The sequence below is a fragment of the Peromyscus maniculatus genome, chromosome 1 (assembly GCF_049852395.1).
Source record: "Peromyscus maniculatus bairdii isolate BWxNUB_F1_BW_parent chromosome 1, HU_Pman_BW_mat_3.1, whole genome shotgun sequence".
Lineage (NCBI taxonomy): Eukaryota > Metazoa > Chordata > Mammalia > Rodentia > Cricetidae > Peromyscus > Peromyscus maniculatus.
Genome location: NC_134852.1, coordinates 141,077,218 through 141,092,535, shown reverse-complemented (window position 1 = coordinate 141,092,535; position 15,318 = coordinate 141,077,218). Strand labels below are relative to the sequence as shown.

General features: G+C 49.9%; 1 protein-coding gene across 13 annotated transcripts in view; it reads right to left on the bottom strand.

Annotated features, from left to right (window-relative positions):
* Window positions 1–15,318, bottom strand: part of Tacc2 (transforming acidic coiled-coil containing protein 2) — a 218,500-nt gene that overhangs the window by 133,126 nt on the left and 70,056 nt on the right. For 12 of the 13 annotated variants that reach the window (XM_076553746.1, XM_076553760.1, XM_076553742.1 and 9 more), the window contains 2 exons: window positions 8,595–13,757; window positions 7,964–8,065 (listed from right to left, as the gene is read on the bottom strand). In XM_076553746.1, the coding sequence (XP_076409861.1) occupies window positions 7,964–8,065; window positions 8,595–13,757 (5,265 nt within the window). The remainder of the gene's footprint in view (window positions 1–7,963; window positions 8,066–8,594; window positions 13,758–15,318) is intronic. The other variant, XM_076553767.1, reaches the window with a different exon arrangement.

Here is a 15,318-nt window from a genome sequence, read left to right as displayed (position 1 = left end):
AGGTATGAAGGCGCTTCCATCCTGAGATGGAAATAAATGAAAGGACTTTACATTAGAGACGTTGGCGTCAGCTGTCCCTGACACAGTGTCTTTCTTCACCTAACCACAGCACTGTGGTACAGTCACTGAACAGGTTCAGAAAGGTTGACGATAGTTCCTATGGTCACAGAACTTGAACCTGACCTAGAACTTGAACTCAGCCAATATCTAGGTCTGCGTGTGTCAGACTCTAGACCCTAGTCATACAGTCTTCTCTGGAAAGTCTAGAAGGGGTGTTGAGGTGACTAGTATTAACAGGAAGAGTAAGCTCAGCCCAAGCATGCAGGAGGAACACCATATTAGGTATTAAAATGGCCAGAGGCCAGTTCTAGCCCGACGCCCCAGGCTTTCCCTATTTGGAGCCTCAGTTTCTTCCTATTAATATGAGGCCTGACAAGAATGCTCCCAGTTTGATCCCAGGTGGTCTATAAGATATCCGTTTCCCAAACCTTCCTCCTGAGTCCAGCCCAAGTTCAAGCCTGAATGTAGCTTCTCCTGTTGACAACAATGAGAGGCTGCAAGGAGAGTTCTGTCAGCCTGGCCACATGCAATCTGGAAAATGATCACCTTGCCCGGAGTCCAGCTCTGGCCTTTCCAGTGGAGGCGCGGTCATCCCTGCACTGGGTTCAGGTGTCGTGTGGGCAGAGGCCACGGCAGAGGGGCTACAAAGAGGGAACCACTCTTGGTCAAGGTAATGGTGTTCCCACCACAGCCACAAAGGACTGAAGCCAGCCTCCGAGGAGACTGGGCACCTCATAAAGAGACTTGGCACCTTTTCAAAGGACACATTCATCTCTTAGGAAATTGGTCTCAATTGTGAAACACAAAAGCTTCAGACCGTGAAGGCTACATGTTAAAGGGCTTCTGGATTCTTTGATAGCACTGTTCACAGGGGCTGCTGCAACACCAACCCATCCTGCCCGGCTTCTTTGGTTTCCTAAGTACATTTTGACCTATGTTCGAAGTCCGTGGAGGAGCTCCATACGGGCGGAGCTAGGATGAGTGGAAGCCCACAGAGGCATCCGGCTAGAGACGGATTCAGTTCCTGTTCTTCTTTTTTTTTTTTTTTTTGGTTTTTCGAGACAGGGTTTCTCTTCTTGCGGGTCCCTGTTCCTCCCGGTGAGCTGCTGCTGCCATTTGTAAAAAGTTCCCACAGCACACCAGACTATGTCCCGAAAGCCACACACTCCAACCAGGAAGAGGTTATTTTTTACTGCCCTACCTTATAGCTATGGAAATGGAGTATTACAAAGTCAGAGATCTGTAGGTCTGTCTTTTGAACAGTCTATCACGTTAGAAGAACACTGCTATAAAACATAAGCCAGGAGGCTGCGCATGCGCGTGCGCTCTGCTGTCCTTGCTCTCCGCTGAGGAAACGGTGCTGGGAAATCTTTTTTCCTTTTCCTTAATTTGCACAGCTGAGGCGTCCTCTAACTTTATTCTTAAACTTAAATACCCGGTGTCACTGTCACTGCTGGTAATTTTAGAGGGATGAAGAGAGAAGGAAGAATCAGAGACCGTGTGGGAAGATGGTGTGGCGGGGAGGGGGGCAGGGGGATGCCCGGTGTGGCTTGTTAGGTCCTGCCAGGGCTTCCTTGGCAAGCGGCAAGCGGCAGTCAGCATTCTCTCAGCTCTTCCCTCAACTTTTCAAGCCAGCTGCCCTTTGTGATTAGCCCAGGTCTACGCAGAATCTAAGCATCTGGGAACACGTTTTGATTCTTTTAAAATGCACTAATAATTGAGCCATGCATGGTGATGCACACCTTTAATCCCGGCACGCCAAAGCCAGAGACAAGTGTATCTCTGTGAGCTCTAGGCCATACTGGTCTCTACATGTCAGGTCCAGGTCAGCCAGGGCTACACTATGAGACCCTGTCTCAAACAGAAAATGCACTAATAATTGGACAAGACGCCTTGCCAACCATATTCCCATGTGGAATTGAAGACACCTCCCCCATCTTAAGTAAAAATTCAGTATCCAGGACTTACTCAGAACCTCTTGTGAAAACATTCACAATCAAAATGTCAAACTCTAGCTATTCCACTGGCATGAAATATGATCCACAATGGTGAGATCCGATCAATCAATCAATCAATCAATCATCAACATAGTGTCTCGACTCCATGTCTCAGGCTTCTGTCTGGATCAGGAATATAGAAAGTACAGAAATATTCTGCAAATGGTCTGTCGGAGCTGACTTCTCAGAATGGGTGAAAAGATGCCAAGCCACAGGCTACCTGTGGCTTACCACCAGCAGTGCCAGTCAGATAGTATAAGCTGGAAGGTAGGCAGGTAGGTAGGTAGGTAGGTAGGTAGATAGGTAGGGTAGGTAGGTAAGTAAGTAGGTAGGTAGATAGATGATAGATAGATAGATAGATAGATAGATAGATAGATAGATAGATAGATAGATAGATAGATAGATAGCACCCACTTCTACATGAGTGTGGGAGATAAGGTTATCAGCTCACTCTTTTGTTACAGAAGGATAAAGACTTCTAAGACATTGAAGGTAGGGCTAGGGATGTAGCTTAAGGGCAGACAGAGCACTTGTCTAAGATACTGAAGATAACAGGTGCTACCATCCCAAGTCTGCAAGATTTTTGAATTCAATAGATTTCATGGGAGCAGCTCCCCCAGCCTCCTTACAAGAGAGTAGATATTTGAGTGTGATTGGATATGCAACTTGAAACACTATTTTGATGCTGGAATACAGTGAGGCACAGACACACAGGACACACACACACAGGACACACACACAGATACATAAAGCATCCCACTAAAAAACCATCTCAACACAACGTTAGCTTGTGTCAAACAAGATCTGTGGGCTATAGGTAGGGGTAAGAAAGTGTTCTTTCTCAGCCCTTATGATATTTTAGGATGTTGTACTTTAAGATGGCATGGTGTTGAGAGTATAGTAGTGAGCACTGCTGCCTTCCTGCGGGAGCCCGTTCTCGGGTTCCTCGTGGCTTTACCCAGCAGGTCCGAATAGAGGATGATCAGGACCATGGGCCTGAGTGCAGGTGTCTGAGATGGTCTGCACTTGGCTGTGCTGGGGGAGGAGGTCTTTTGCTCCACCCCTTGGCGTCTCTATAAAAACCCTGGGCCAGAGACAGTCGGGGTCCGTTGGAATAGGTTCCAGGCCCTCTCGAGGCTATCCTTTATTTTCTATCTGTTTATCTCCGCGATAAATCCTTCTATCTAATATTTCCTGCTGATTGCACTCAAGAAAACTCTGGGGAACTGTGGGGGTGGTGGGTAAACGCCTCACACCTTCCAAGACATTTTTGTGAGCTAAAATGTCATTTCTGGCAAATGGAAATTGGCAGATTAGAGCCTCAACTTGGGTGCATATACGGAGATCCCAGGAATCATCTCCACACTGGAGAGAGATGTTTAGTGGCTGAGCTCATCGTACTAGGGAAGCTGGTCACAAAGCCCCAGGAGCCTAACCCACCAAGCACCAGGGTACACCACTGTGGCTCTTGAGTCAGCGATCTCCATCACCACTCTGGTGAAGCAGGTACATTTGCTGCCATTACCACCCTACAGACAAACCGAGGTTTTCTGGGTAACCAATGAGGAGCAGAGAAGGGTATGAATTCAGAGTTTTGACCTTGACTTTTATTACACAGCTTCTGTCAGCATCCACCCAACTCTCTCCTGGAGACAGCTGCTGGTTTGGACCTTTACATGCAATACCTATTGCCCCAGTCAGCACCTACTGGGGCAAGAGTCTCTCAGGGTCATATACACTCCCTGAGTTTCACAGGTTTGCAGGAAGAAGCATCCTCCTTGTTTGTGGTAAATTGATAGGAATGAGCTTGCTAAGCAGAGAGACAGGGGTTTCTAGGGTCCTATCAGAAGGTTGCACCTTCTGGATCAAGTATGAAAACTGTTAGAATGCCATCCAAGAGCATCTAAGACAGCAGCCACTGGCCCTGTGTGCTGCTGGGTGTAGACAGGTTCAGGTCCCTCTTGAGATGTGCTGTGAGTGTACACTAAGTAAAGACTCACTATGGAAAAAAAAAAAAAAGAATCCAGCATATCAATAAGATATTGAGGTCAATTTCCCCCATGTGTATTTAGTCTTTTTAATGTGGCTATTAGAAAATTGAAGGTTACCTTTGTTGTTTGTGTCACATTCCTATTGGGCAGAGCTAGTCCGTGTCCTTCCAGAGACTCTGATTGTCCCCTAAGCCTATAGGGTCTATTTACTCAGACGCTGTGTTCCCTGAAATTCTGTTCAAGGGAGAGGAGCCAAAAAGTCACCCCTCTTGGCAGCCTAGAGAGTTCTTTCCAGGGGACTTCAGCTGAAGTGGGCTGGAGTAGGGCTCTCTTTCCCCCAGAACCCCTAACACAAAGCAGGCCAGCTCTCTCCCATCCTGTTTCTTTCAAGGGCTAAAGGAAAGAGGGTTATGGAGCCACATGATCTAAAAGGATGTACTCCATACATACAAAGCCCACAAATATAATTATTTCATTTTTTATAGGTGTGAGTGTTTTGTCTGCACATATGTATGTGTCCTGCCTGTGTGCCTGGTGACTGACAGAAGACAGAAGAGGGTGCCAGATCCCCTGTAAGTCACCATGTGAGTGCTAGGAACCAAACCTGGGTCCTCTGCAAGAGCAACAGATGCTCTTAGCCACTGATCCACCTCTCTCTAGGTCCCCCACACATGTAATTTTTAAAAATTTGGGGAGCCTCATGAAAGATGCAAAAAAAAAGAAATGAAACTAATTTTGATAATATATTTTGACACCCCCAAAATTCTAAGCATTATTATTTCACAGATAAGCAGCATAAAAGAAATTAATCATATATTTAGCACTTTCTTTTTTTAAAAAAATTCTAGATCATCAACATGTGATGTGTGCTAACTTACACACACACACACACACACACACACACACACATACACAATTCACACATCACATGGTAGATGGCAGCTGCCATATTGGACCAAGAAAGTTCAGAGCATGTAAAAGTCTCAATAGGAGGACATGACAGCTCCTGAGACCCATGGCTGTAAAGCCTGGAATCAATCCTCCTATGCTAACTACTAAGGCCTAGATCTGCAAAGAGTTTTGATGAGATGAAGGAAAGCCTAACTATTTCAAAAGGTGAAATTATTCTACAATTTTAAATAACAGTAACAAGTGGTGTGGATATAATTTTTCTATTTTTTTAAAAATTTATTTATTATGTATATAGTGTTCTGCCTGCATACCAGAAGAGGGCACCAGATTTCATTACAGATGGTTGTGAGCCACCATGTGGTTGCTGGGAATTAAACTCGGGACCTCTGAGAGGCAGGTGGATCTCTATGAGTTCGAGGCCAGCCTGGTCTATAGAGCAAGTTCCAGGAAAGGCGCAAAGCTACACAGAGAAACCCTGTCTCAAAAAAACAAAAAAACAAAAAAAAAAAAAAAAAAAAAAAAGAAAAAGAAAAAAGAAAAAAGAAAAGAAAAGAAAAAAGAAAATTTATGCCGGGCGGTGGTGGCGCACGCCTTTAATCCCAGCACTCGGGAGGCAGAGCCAGGCGGATCTCTGTGAGTTCGAGGCCAGCCTGGGCTACCAAGTGAGTCCCAGGAAAGGCGCAAAGCTACACAGAGAAACCCTGTCTCGAAAAACCAAAAAAAAAAAAAAAAAAAAAAAAAAAAAAAAAAAAAAAAACTCGGGACCTCTGGAAGAGCAGCCAGTGCTCTTAAACCATGAGCCATCTCTCCAGCCCCCTTTTCCTTTTTTTTTTTTTTTTTTTTTTTCTGGTTTTTTGAGACAGGGTTTCTCTATGTAGCCTTGGCTGTTCTGGAACTCGCTCTGTAGACCAGGCTGGCCTGGAACTCACAGAGCTTCACCTGCCTCTGCCTCCTGAGTGCTGGGATTAAAGTCATGAGTTACCACTGCCCACCAATTGTAATTTTTCTTAAGGTTTATTTTTGCTTTTAATTATGCATATGTGTTGGGGGGGGTATGAGTGTGGGTGTGTGGGTGTGTATATGTGAGTGCAGATACCCTTGGAGGCCAGAAGACGGAGTCAGAGCTCTTAGAGCTGGAGTTACAGGTGGTTGTGAGTCGTCGTCGTCGTCCCCCCCCCCCATCGCCCCAGGTTGTGTTCTGGGAACAGAACTCAGGTCTTGTGTAAGAGCGGTAATAAGGCTCTTACCTGTGGAGCCGCCTCTGCAGCTCTCTTTTCTTTTTTCTTTCCTATACTTTGAAAATGTGGTAGAAGAAAAACCACCCCAATTTCTAATATTTATTTAGAAAACACAATTTTAAATTCTAAAGTGATTAAAACAATGAGCCATGAACTATTTATGGGACTACTCTATGTCTGGCCCTGAGCTTCCCCAGGAAGAGGATCACATGCCTTAGGATGCTGAGAAGGAAGGTGTTGATGCTGTCTTTGGTGAGGCAGAAGAGATTTCCTGGCTACACGGAAATTTTTCCTATACCTAAAGTTGGAATGCAAGCAACACACGCCGGGGAATGCTACAGGCAAATGTTCCCATAAGATCTGCTTGGACAGCCCAGGCCACATGTGCTGGCCCAGAGTCATGGGAGTTGTCCTTGTGGGGCAGCAGAGGCAGCTGGGAGCGGGGGGAAGTGTTGAGACTCGAAAAACAGGTGACCATGCATTCTTTCAGCATGTGAAAATATGAATCAAATAATTTGCAAAACACCCACAGCTGTTGGTAGGAGGCACAGCACAGGTACTAATTTAGACTCTTAAGACATTCTCTCTCTCTCTCTCTCTCTCTCTCTCTCTCTCTCTCTCTCTCTCTCTCTCACACACACACACACACACACACACACACGCACGCACGCACGCACGCACGCACGCACACGCACACGCACACGCACACAGAGATGCACATGCACACACACAGCGCTTCAACAGCCAAAGGTCTAGGTATTCAGCAAAGCTTATGCCCAAAGTCATGTCCACGATGCCTCCCTATGCACTAAGGATACATTTAAACAGCAGCTTCTGCGGGCCCTGCAGGTGACACTCACTCACTTGGGGTAGAGCAAAGGGTAAGGTCTGCGTGACACGGTTCCATTTGTCATCTACCCTCCTTATCTGGGGACCTCTGTGGAGTGTGGCTTCCACTGTGATGAGCTACTCTTGCTTCATAGATTAAAGCAGTGTTGACCTCAAACGGCACCAAACTAGATTAGTGGGTACCTATGCTAAGGACATAGGGGACTGGGGTGTGACATCTAGGGGCCACAGGGCTTATTTGGGGTATGTGTGCAACAGAGTTCTGCAGTTGATTATGGCCTTCACCATAGAACTCTAAGCACACTAAGACTTGTACTGTGTGTGTGTGTTGTGTTTATGTATAGGCATGTGTATATAGACTTTAAATGAGTGAATTGTATGCTGTGTGAATTATAGCTTAGTGAAGGTGTTTTGTTTTTCAGGTATGAAAGCAAACATCTCTTTTGGCAACACGGCTGCTCTGAGTCATTGTTGGCTCTACTGAAGCACACAGAGCATAGAAATGGTTATCTGCCCCACCTCCCCACACACACTTGAGACAGGGTCTGAAATGAAGCTCGGACCCAACTCATGATTCTCCTGCCTCAGCTTCCTAAATGTTGGGACAACAGGTGTGTCTCACCACCCCTGACTGCCTTTCATATGTAACAACTCACACACACACACAAAAAAAACCAAAAAACAAAAAACTGCTCTCAGCCTAGTATGGTGGTGAATGTCTACAGCCCTGGCTCGTGGGAACTGGAGGCAGAGGATTAAGAATTCAAAGACATCCTCAACTTCTTACTGAATTTGAGGCTAGCATGGGTTACTTGAGACACTCTCGAATAGACCAACACTGCTATCCTTTGTGAAATCAGCAGTGCATCTGTCTAAGGAAGGAGCCACAGGCTCCCAAAGCCTGTGTGTCACTGACCTTTCCGGTCCTCCTGAATCTCTGGCCTCTGCTGAAAAGCCTTGCGGAGCACATGTCTCAGGAACTGCAGGTAAGGTAGCTGAGCCAGGCCCTGGGCTCTTTCTGAGATGAGGAAAGAAAGTGATTGCTAGGATCAGAAAGCTGGAGAGTGCTGTCTCTTCCCCAGATCCTATTTTAAAAAGCACATTTCCCAGTAAAGAGTAAGTGGCCACTATCCCAACATCCCCAAGAAGAAGGGAAGAGATCTCCAGGCAGCGATGGGCTTGGAGCTGTTTTGAATCACACAGGGCTCCTTCACCTAGACCATTCCACATTCCAAGGCAGCACTTCAGAGGACGTGACTGCCTGAAGCCTATCACCCAGTCACACACAGCCAATGCGCCACACTTTTCCAGTGGCTTTAGGTGAACTAAAGAACACGAGGGAAGGAACAAAACATATCAACTGAATAGCTCCCGTGCCTCCAGCCACCTCTCTCACACTTTTCAGAATCCTAGCACATCCAGAGAGGGTGCGTGGGGCCACTTAACCCTTCAGATAGAGGAAATCTAGCCTCCTGAAAAATCACCCATCTGTTTGATTCACTTAACATCACATTGGATCTGAACCTATGGGCATTGCAACCAAGTACCTGTCAGTGTGGAGTTCTTCTGGAGCCGAGAGGTGCAGCTTCATGTCTTTGCTTCCATCAGGCTCTGGAGGAGAAGAGACACTTGTCTTCCCGTCCCCTACAGGAGCAGGGAGCTGAGGCTCCAGCTGTTCCTTGGCCTGCTGGGGTCCGGCCTGGCTGTCCTTTTGAAGGGTGGCTGTGTCTTCCATCGTCTGAGCCCTGTTGGAGCATCCTGGGTCCTGACAGCTCCCAGGCAGTGCTGAGTCACCTGCCACAGCGGGAAGCATCCTTGTAGTACCTGTTTGAAGGAGGTCACCAGACACGCATGCCCATGTCTCAGCTCTGCCTTGTGTGATGTCACCTTCTGCTGCCTCAGCGGCTCCTGCCATTTTGCTAGGCCCCACAGGAGTGTCCGCCACTTCTCCAGCCAGCGGTTTGGGGGTGTCCCGGTAACCCAGCACATTTTGCATTTCTGCAGCAGTGCTGACAGCAGCTTTGGGGCTTCTTTCACCCCCAAGTGTGGCGGTGATCCATGGCTCACTGTCAGGTTCAGGCGCCATCAAAAGACTTCCATGAGGAGAAGAGCCCTCCTGGGCACAGGTGGATCCTGGTAGATTGCTTGAACCCTTGGTCTGAACAAGGTCTCGGGTACCATCTCTGTGTTGGCTGTTGCTGGCCAGTGTTTCTAGGTGCTCTTTTCCAGAAGGACTTCCGTCATCTTGAACAGAAGCCTCTTCTGTGTGGCTCCGGGGAGCTCTTTCTGCTGGCACCCCCTGAAGAAGAGCTGCAGAGGAGGGAAGACCCAGTGCTAATTCCTGCCTGCTTCTTCCCTGCTGTGAGTGAGTCTGAGCTCCCGGGTCAGGCTCCCGGGTGCCCTCTAGCCTCTCACTTGTCACTATTAGTGGGTCACAGGTCAGGTGCCCCTCAATGCCGGCACCTGGAAGTTTCTCCTCCAAGGCTTTCTCCTCCAGACCCTTCTCTGGTGCTGGATCCTGGGGAACCAGATGAGAAATCTCAGCCTCAACAGTCGACTCTTGCTTCTTCTCCACCTGGAGTCCAGCAGGAGGCACAGGGAGATAGGCAGCAGCCTCTCCTTGGGCCCCATCTAGAAGCTTCTCTGGGTTCAGTGATAGGCCGGGGCCCCCAGCCAGAAAATTCCTTGAGGCTCCTGCCTTTTCACCAGGTATGCTCTGGGGCCGATCGGCAACCAGGGCTCCAAGCACAGACTGCTCAAAGATCTTGGTGATGTGCTCTCTGAAGTCAGGAAGTCCCGAAATGATGCTGGTCTGCTTGGAGTTTGTATCCTCACTACCTGACGCACCAACAGTCAGATCTGGGGTCAGTCCTCCTGCTCTCTCCCTGTTGCCCTCTGTCTCTCCTGCTGCATCCACGCTGGCAGGGCATGCTTCAGCCTCAGAGGGGCTGGCATTTGCTTCTGGAGCTGCAGCCACATCCATCTCTCTTGTCGTCTGCTCATCTTTGGCCAGGAAGGTCATCCTGTCCAGGTAGGGCATGAGACTCACAGGTCCCTCAGTGGTTCCAGCATGAGGGCTACTGCTATCAGCCCCCACTGCAGAGATCTCCCCCCCTGAAGTTTCTGGTTGCAAGAGTGTGGTGAAGGAGACAGCCGATACCTTTCCAGGAGTGTTTTCATTTTCCAAAGCAGGCGGGAGCTCCTTTACGGGCCAGGGACTTTCATGAGGTGCTCTGGGGCCCTCCGAAGAAACAGCTCTCGTGCTACCATCTCCTGCGTCCTTCCTGGCAGCACCACTGATATGTAGGTAGGGGGCATCAGGCCCAGCCTCTGCAGGTGGTCCAGCTGGCAGGAGCCTCTGTGGGTCCGAAACAGTGCGGTCTACCAGAACGTCCACTGTACTTTCTGGAATCCTATCCAATTCTTCAGCGGGCAGCAAGGCATCCCCACGGCTGGACTCAAGCTGGCACGGCTCAGTCAGGGTGGAGATGTAAGCTTCTTTCCCAGATGTGAGGCACTGTTTGGTCTGAAAGGAGCCACCATGCAGAGCGGCATCTGGTCCCTGCATCCCAGAGTCTCCTTGGCCGGCATCAGCATTCACCTCCGCAGATCCATCTTTACCATCTTGCTTCTCTGCTCTCAGGAAACGTCCAAGAGGCCCCTGGGCTTCTGCACCTAAGGTGGCCCGCTGCTCCATTCCCAGCTGTGGGGCCAACTCTTCCTGGCCTTCATGACAGGCCTCACCCTCTAGGGCATCCCCAGTGGGTGTGACTCTGGCGCTGGTAGGCACCGGGACTGGAGAACAGTGTGCCGTATCCAGGAGAGCTATTGAGTCAGGTGGACAAGGCGGGGCCTCCACTGTGTTTCTACTTGCTGCCTCTGTCTTACTCAAGCCTTGAGGCAGGGGCAGTACATCAGCTGCCTCGGAAATGCCTGAGTCCCCACAACGTGCTTCTTCATGCTGGCTGCCTGCTCTCAAAGTACCAGCCAGCTCCTGTTGGGACTTGCTCGGCCCCTGCCCAATACAGTAACTATCCTTCCCACCCAAGTTTCCTGTAAGAGAGGTGCCTTCTGCAGGATGCAGGATCTCTGAGGGCTGACTGCCACTGCCTACACCCTCTTGTTCATTTTCCCCTAGTGTGGGCAGCTTCTGTCCCAGTAGGGCTGACGGTTCCGACTCCTCTGATGGTGCCTTCCCCAGATCTGTGTCCTTGGGTGGTGAACTTGGAGTACTGCAAGGACTGCCACTGGGGGAACGTTCTGAGGCCTGTTCCTTTCCTCCACGAGTGGGCAAGCTCATACCTAGCCGAGGCTCCCCTTCTGTGGGCACTAGGATTGGAGAAGGATTTGGGTCTTGCTTCTTCAGACCTGGGCCACTTGGACAAGCCCCTTGCCCATATGTAGGTGATTGGGACTTGTCACAGAGAATAGCAAAGATGGATGCTTCTGGGTCCAGTTGGGATGGCCGGAGCGGGTTCTCAGAAGGTGGTGGGAGGCTGTCCTCTGGACAGGACAGATTTCCCTGACAATCTTGTTCCAGACTGACCATAGTGAGTCCATGGCCCATGGTTGAGTTCTTCCCACTGGGGGGAGGTGACACATCAGCATGGACTTCCTGTCCTGGTTTGGCCTTCTCCAGCCCACAAGGTTGTCCCCGGTCTATCTGCAAGCCTTCCCCATCACAGCTGTAGGGCCCCTGCAAGGGCGGGTGGCTCTTCTTCGCTTCCAATATGTTCTCCACCTCCCCAGCTTTGGGTACCTCCTCCGCTGCCGGAGCAGACAGGAAGTCTGATTTCTCAGAGTCTAAAGCAGGAAGTGACTCTGTTGTTCCCAATCCTCCACCGCCCTGAAGCATGCTGGGACTTTTGGTCGGAGATCCTGAACTTTCGCAGATGGGTTCTTGGAGAGGAAGGTGCTCACCAGCTCGTTCGGATGCTGAGGACAAGATGGGGTCCTCCTCAAGGAGTTTGTGCAGTGAGGTGGATGTGTCAGTTGTATGGGATTCAACTACCATCTGCCCCACTGCCTCTGCTGACCCAGAGCGGGGCCCATCCTTGTGGCCAGCAACTGCTTGGCTAGGCAGCTGCGTTGAGTCTGAGTTGGGAACGATCCTGTTCTCTGTATCACTGTGCGGCTTTGACACCTCATCTTGGTCAGACTCCAGAGGGAGCTTGCTATAAAAGGCTTGGGACCTCCGTTCCTCCTGGTTCCCAAACTCCGTACCATCAAGGGCTCTGGTGGCTTCTTGCTGTCCTTTAGGGTTGTCTCCAGGTGATCTGCTTTCCTCTCTGGCCATGACTCTATTTTCAGTATTCCCCGGGTCCGTGGGACCATCCGTTGGTCCCACTGACTTTCTAGAACTTTCACTGGAAACCCCATGGGAGAGAGTTGGCGGCAGCAGCCCTTCTAGGGCTGTATCATTTTGCCCCTGAAAGAAAGGGACAGGGGCCCCTCGGAGGCTGCCTTCTGGCTGTTCTTCTGGTGTTCTTCCCAGATCTGGTGCTGGCTTCGGTCCCACCACCCCCGTATCTACCTGTTCTGTGGCCAGATCTGCAGAAAGCGGCATCTTAGCCTCAGAATCTGTCTCCTTGGCCGAGTTGGGTTCTTGTAAGGCAACAGAATTCCAGGCAGCTGGGTGTGCAGGGGGACCCGAAGCTGTATGTGTCTCCTCTGTTCTCGCGCATGGAGGAAGCTCAGCACTCACAAGCAAGCTCCCATCCGGCTGGCTGACTGATGCCACACAGGCCACTTCCTGGGGCTCAGTTCCTGATGTCGCCGCCGTCTGTGGTTGGCTCTGAACATCGCTGGTGTCTTGGGTCTCCTTCCAGGAGCCACTGTCTCCTGGTGCAGTGGCAAAACCTGGTGGGTCTGAGGACGGTTCTGCCTGTGGCGGATGTATTTCCACTTTCTGCCGACAGCTTTCCTGGGAGGCAGTATTTGTGCCAGCTCCAGGGTTAGCCCCCGAGTTGCTTTTAGAGGGATGGCAGCCTCCAAGAAATTCCAAGTTCTTGGCTGAAGACATAGGTAACACCTCCACTCCATCTCTGTCGGATGAGCTTAGGACTAGATCTTGTGGGACCGTGGTCTCAAGTTTGCGGGGGGACTCCTCTAGGACATCTGAGCCCTCCATCCCCAGTCGGGTGGCAGCAGGGGCCTTAGTGGCAGACTCCGGGGCCGAGCAGTCATCTACATCCTCTTTCTCTTGGGTCGCAAAAGCACCAGGCCTGTCGCCCTCTCCACACAGAAGCTCTGTCCTCGGCTCCCGGGGAGGCACTAGAGAAAGTCCTGGCAATCGACCCGTGCAACTGGAGGATGAGTTCTGTCCCCCTTCCTTCATCTCTTTGTCTTCTTCAGCACTGGGGGCTGGGGCAACCATTGTGTGCTTTGTGGAGCCACCCCCTTCAGGCACAAACGCTGCTAAGGCATCCCCTTGGATACTGGCGGAGGCTCCCCTTTTAGGGTGATGGGTACCATTCTCAGGTGCTGCCTCTGACTTTGCCAAGCAACCTTCTGAGGGACACTCGGTGAAGGGCATGGAGGCCGAGGGCCACGCCTGTTCCCAGGGCAGTGATGAGCTGGGCAGTGGAGAACCTTCGGGCTCCCTGGATTCCTGGGGGTGCTTCCCTGGCTCAGTCGCCTCTGGGGACTCAGTACATGGGTCCAGGCTGGCAGCACTCTCAGAAGCAGAGCAGGAGCCTCCTAACCCAGCGCTGCCAACAATGAAAACATGGATTGTTTCACGGGTTCTCACAGACGCCACATACGGGCAGAATGACCCCAACCTGACCCCCACAAAAGGCTACCAAGGGGCCTTCACTAAAAACATACTGACATCCATGCATGGGGATCCACAAGGAGCCCCCCCCCAGCTCCCTCCTCCCATAATCATTGTACACGCCCTTGCATCTTCAAAAAAACCAATGCAGGAAGTCTCAGACATTCAGGTGTGGGGCTTTCCATGCGGTCAGTAGTGAGCAAGGAATATGGAAGCTCATTGAAAGTAATAAAATGTATATGAAACCCAGAGGAGTGAGTGTGTGTGTGTGTGTTGTGTGTGTGTGTGTGTGTGTGTGTGTGTGTGTGTGTGTGTGTGTGTTGATCCAGAATCTTTTGGCTGTTTTTCTGCTGTATATACCAGGAAGAGTCTCCTGTCTTTGCTTCCCTTTTTTTTTGGGGGGGGGGGGCGGTTGTTCGAGACAGGGTTTCTCTGTGTAACATCTAGCTGTCCTGGAACTCGCTCTGTAGACCAGGCTGGCCTCGAACTCACAGAGATCTGCCTGCCTCTGACTCACGGGTGCTGGGATTAAAGGCCCACCATGTGCCACCACCACCTGGCTCCCATCTTCCTTTTTTGCATGGACTCACAGATGCTTGTACTACGTGTCTGGCTTTTGTGGGGTTCCAACTCAGGTCCTCATACTCACTCAGCCAGTACTTTTATCTGCTCAACCATCTCTCCAGCTCCAGTGCCTCGTTTTTCTGAGACAGAATGAGCTCACAGGCCTGAGCTCGCTAAACAAGCCAGGCTGGCTGGCCATTGAGCCCCAGCATATGTCTCTCTCTGGGTCCCCATTAGTCAGATTCTAAGCATACACTAATCCTGCCATTTTTAAAATACAGATTCTGGGAATTTAACTCAGGCCCTCATTCTTGACAGGCAAACATGTTCCTTGGCTTCCCAGGGAGCCTTTTAATAAATAAACAAACAAACAAATAAATAAATATAAATGTAGAGTGGGGCAGGGTGAACAAGTTCTGGGTAATTACAGGATGGTCCCAAGCATTCCTGGGACCCTTTTGTAGTTGGGGGAAAGGCATAAGTTAGGAAAACTGTGATTTTGAAATTAAGGGCTATTCTTTTTTGTTTGCTTGGTTTTTGAGACCAGGTCTCAATATGTAGCCCTGGCCGTCCTGGAACTCACTCTGTAGACCAGGCTGGCCTTGAACTCAGAGATCTGCCTGCATCTGCCTTCTGAGTGTTGAGATTAAAGGCATGTGTCACCATGGCCTTGAATATTTTCTTGAATATAGTTGATTCTTCAATTTATAAGAAGAATCCCCAAGTCACTTGTGATTTAAATGGAATTTCTCCCCTGACCAGCCTAGATAGCTTCATCTCCCTCTTTGTCCTAACTTGAACATGCTTACCCAGGCAGTGTGTGAGGAAAAAGTTTACCATGGCACACTCAGAGAACTGGGGGCCTTGGCTCAGAATTAGGGCACTGGCATATCTTACCACCCTCCAGTTATTGTAACACAGGTCGCCGCGTG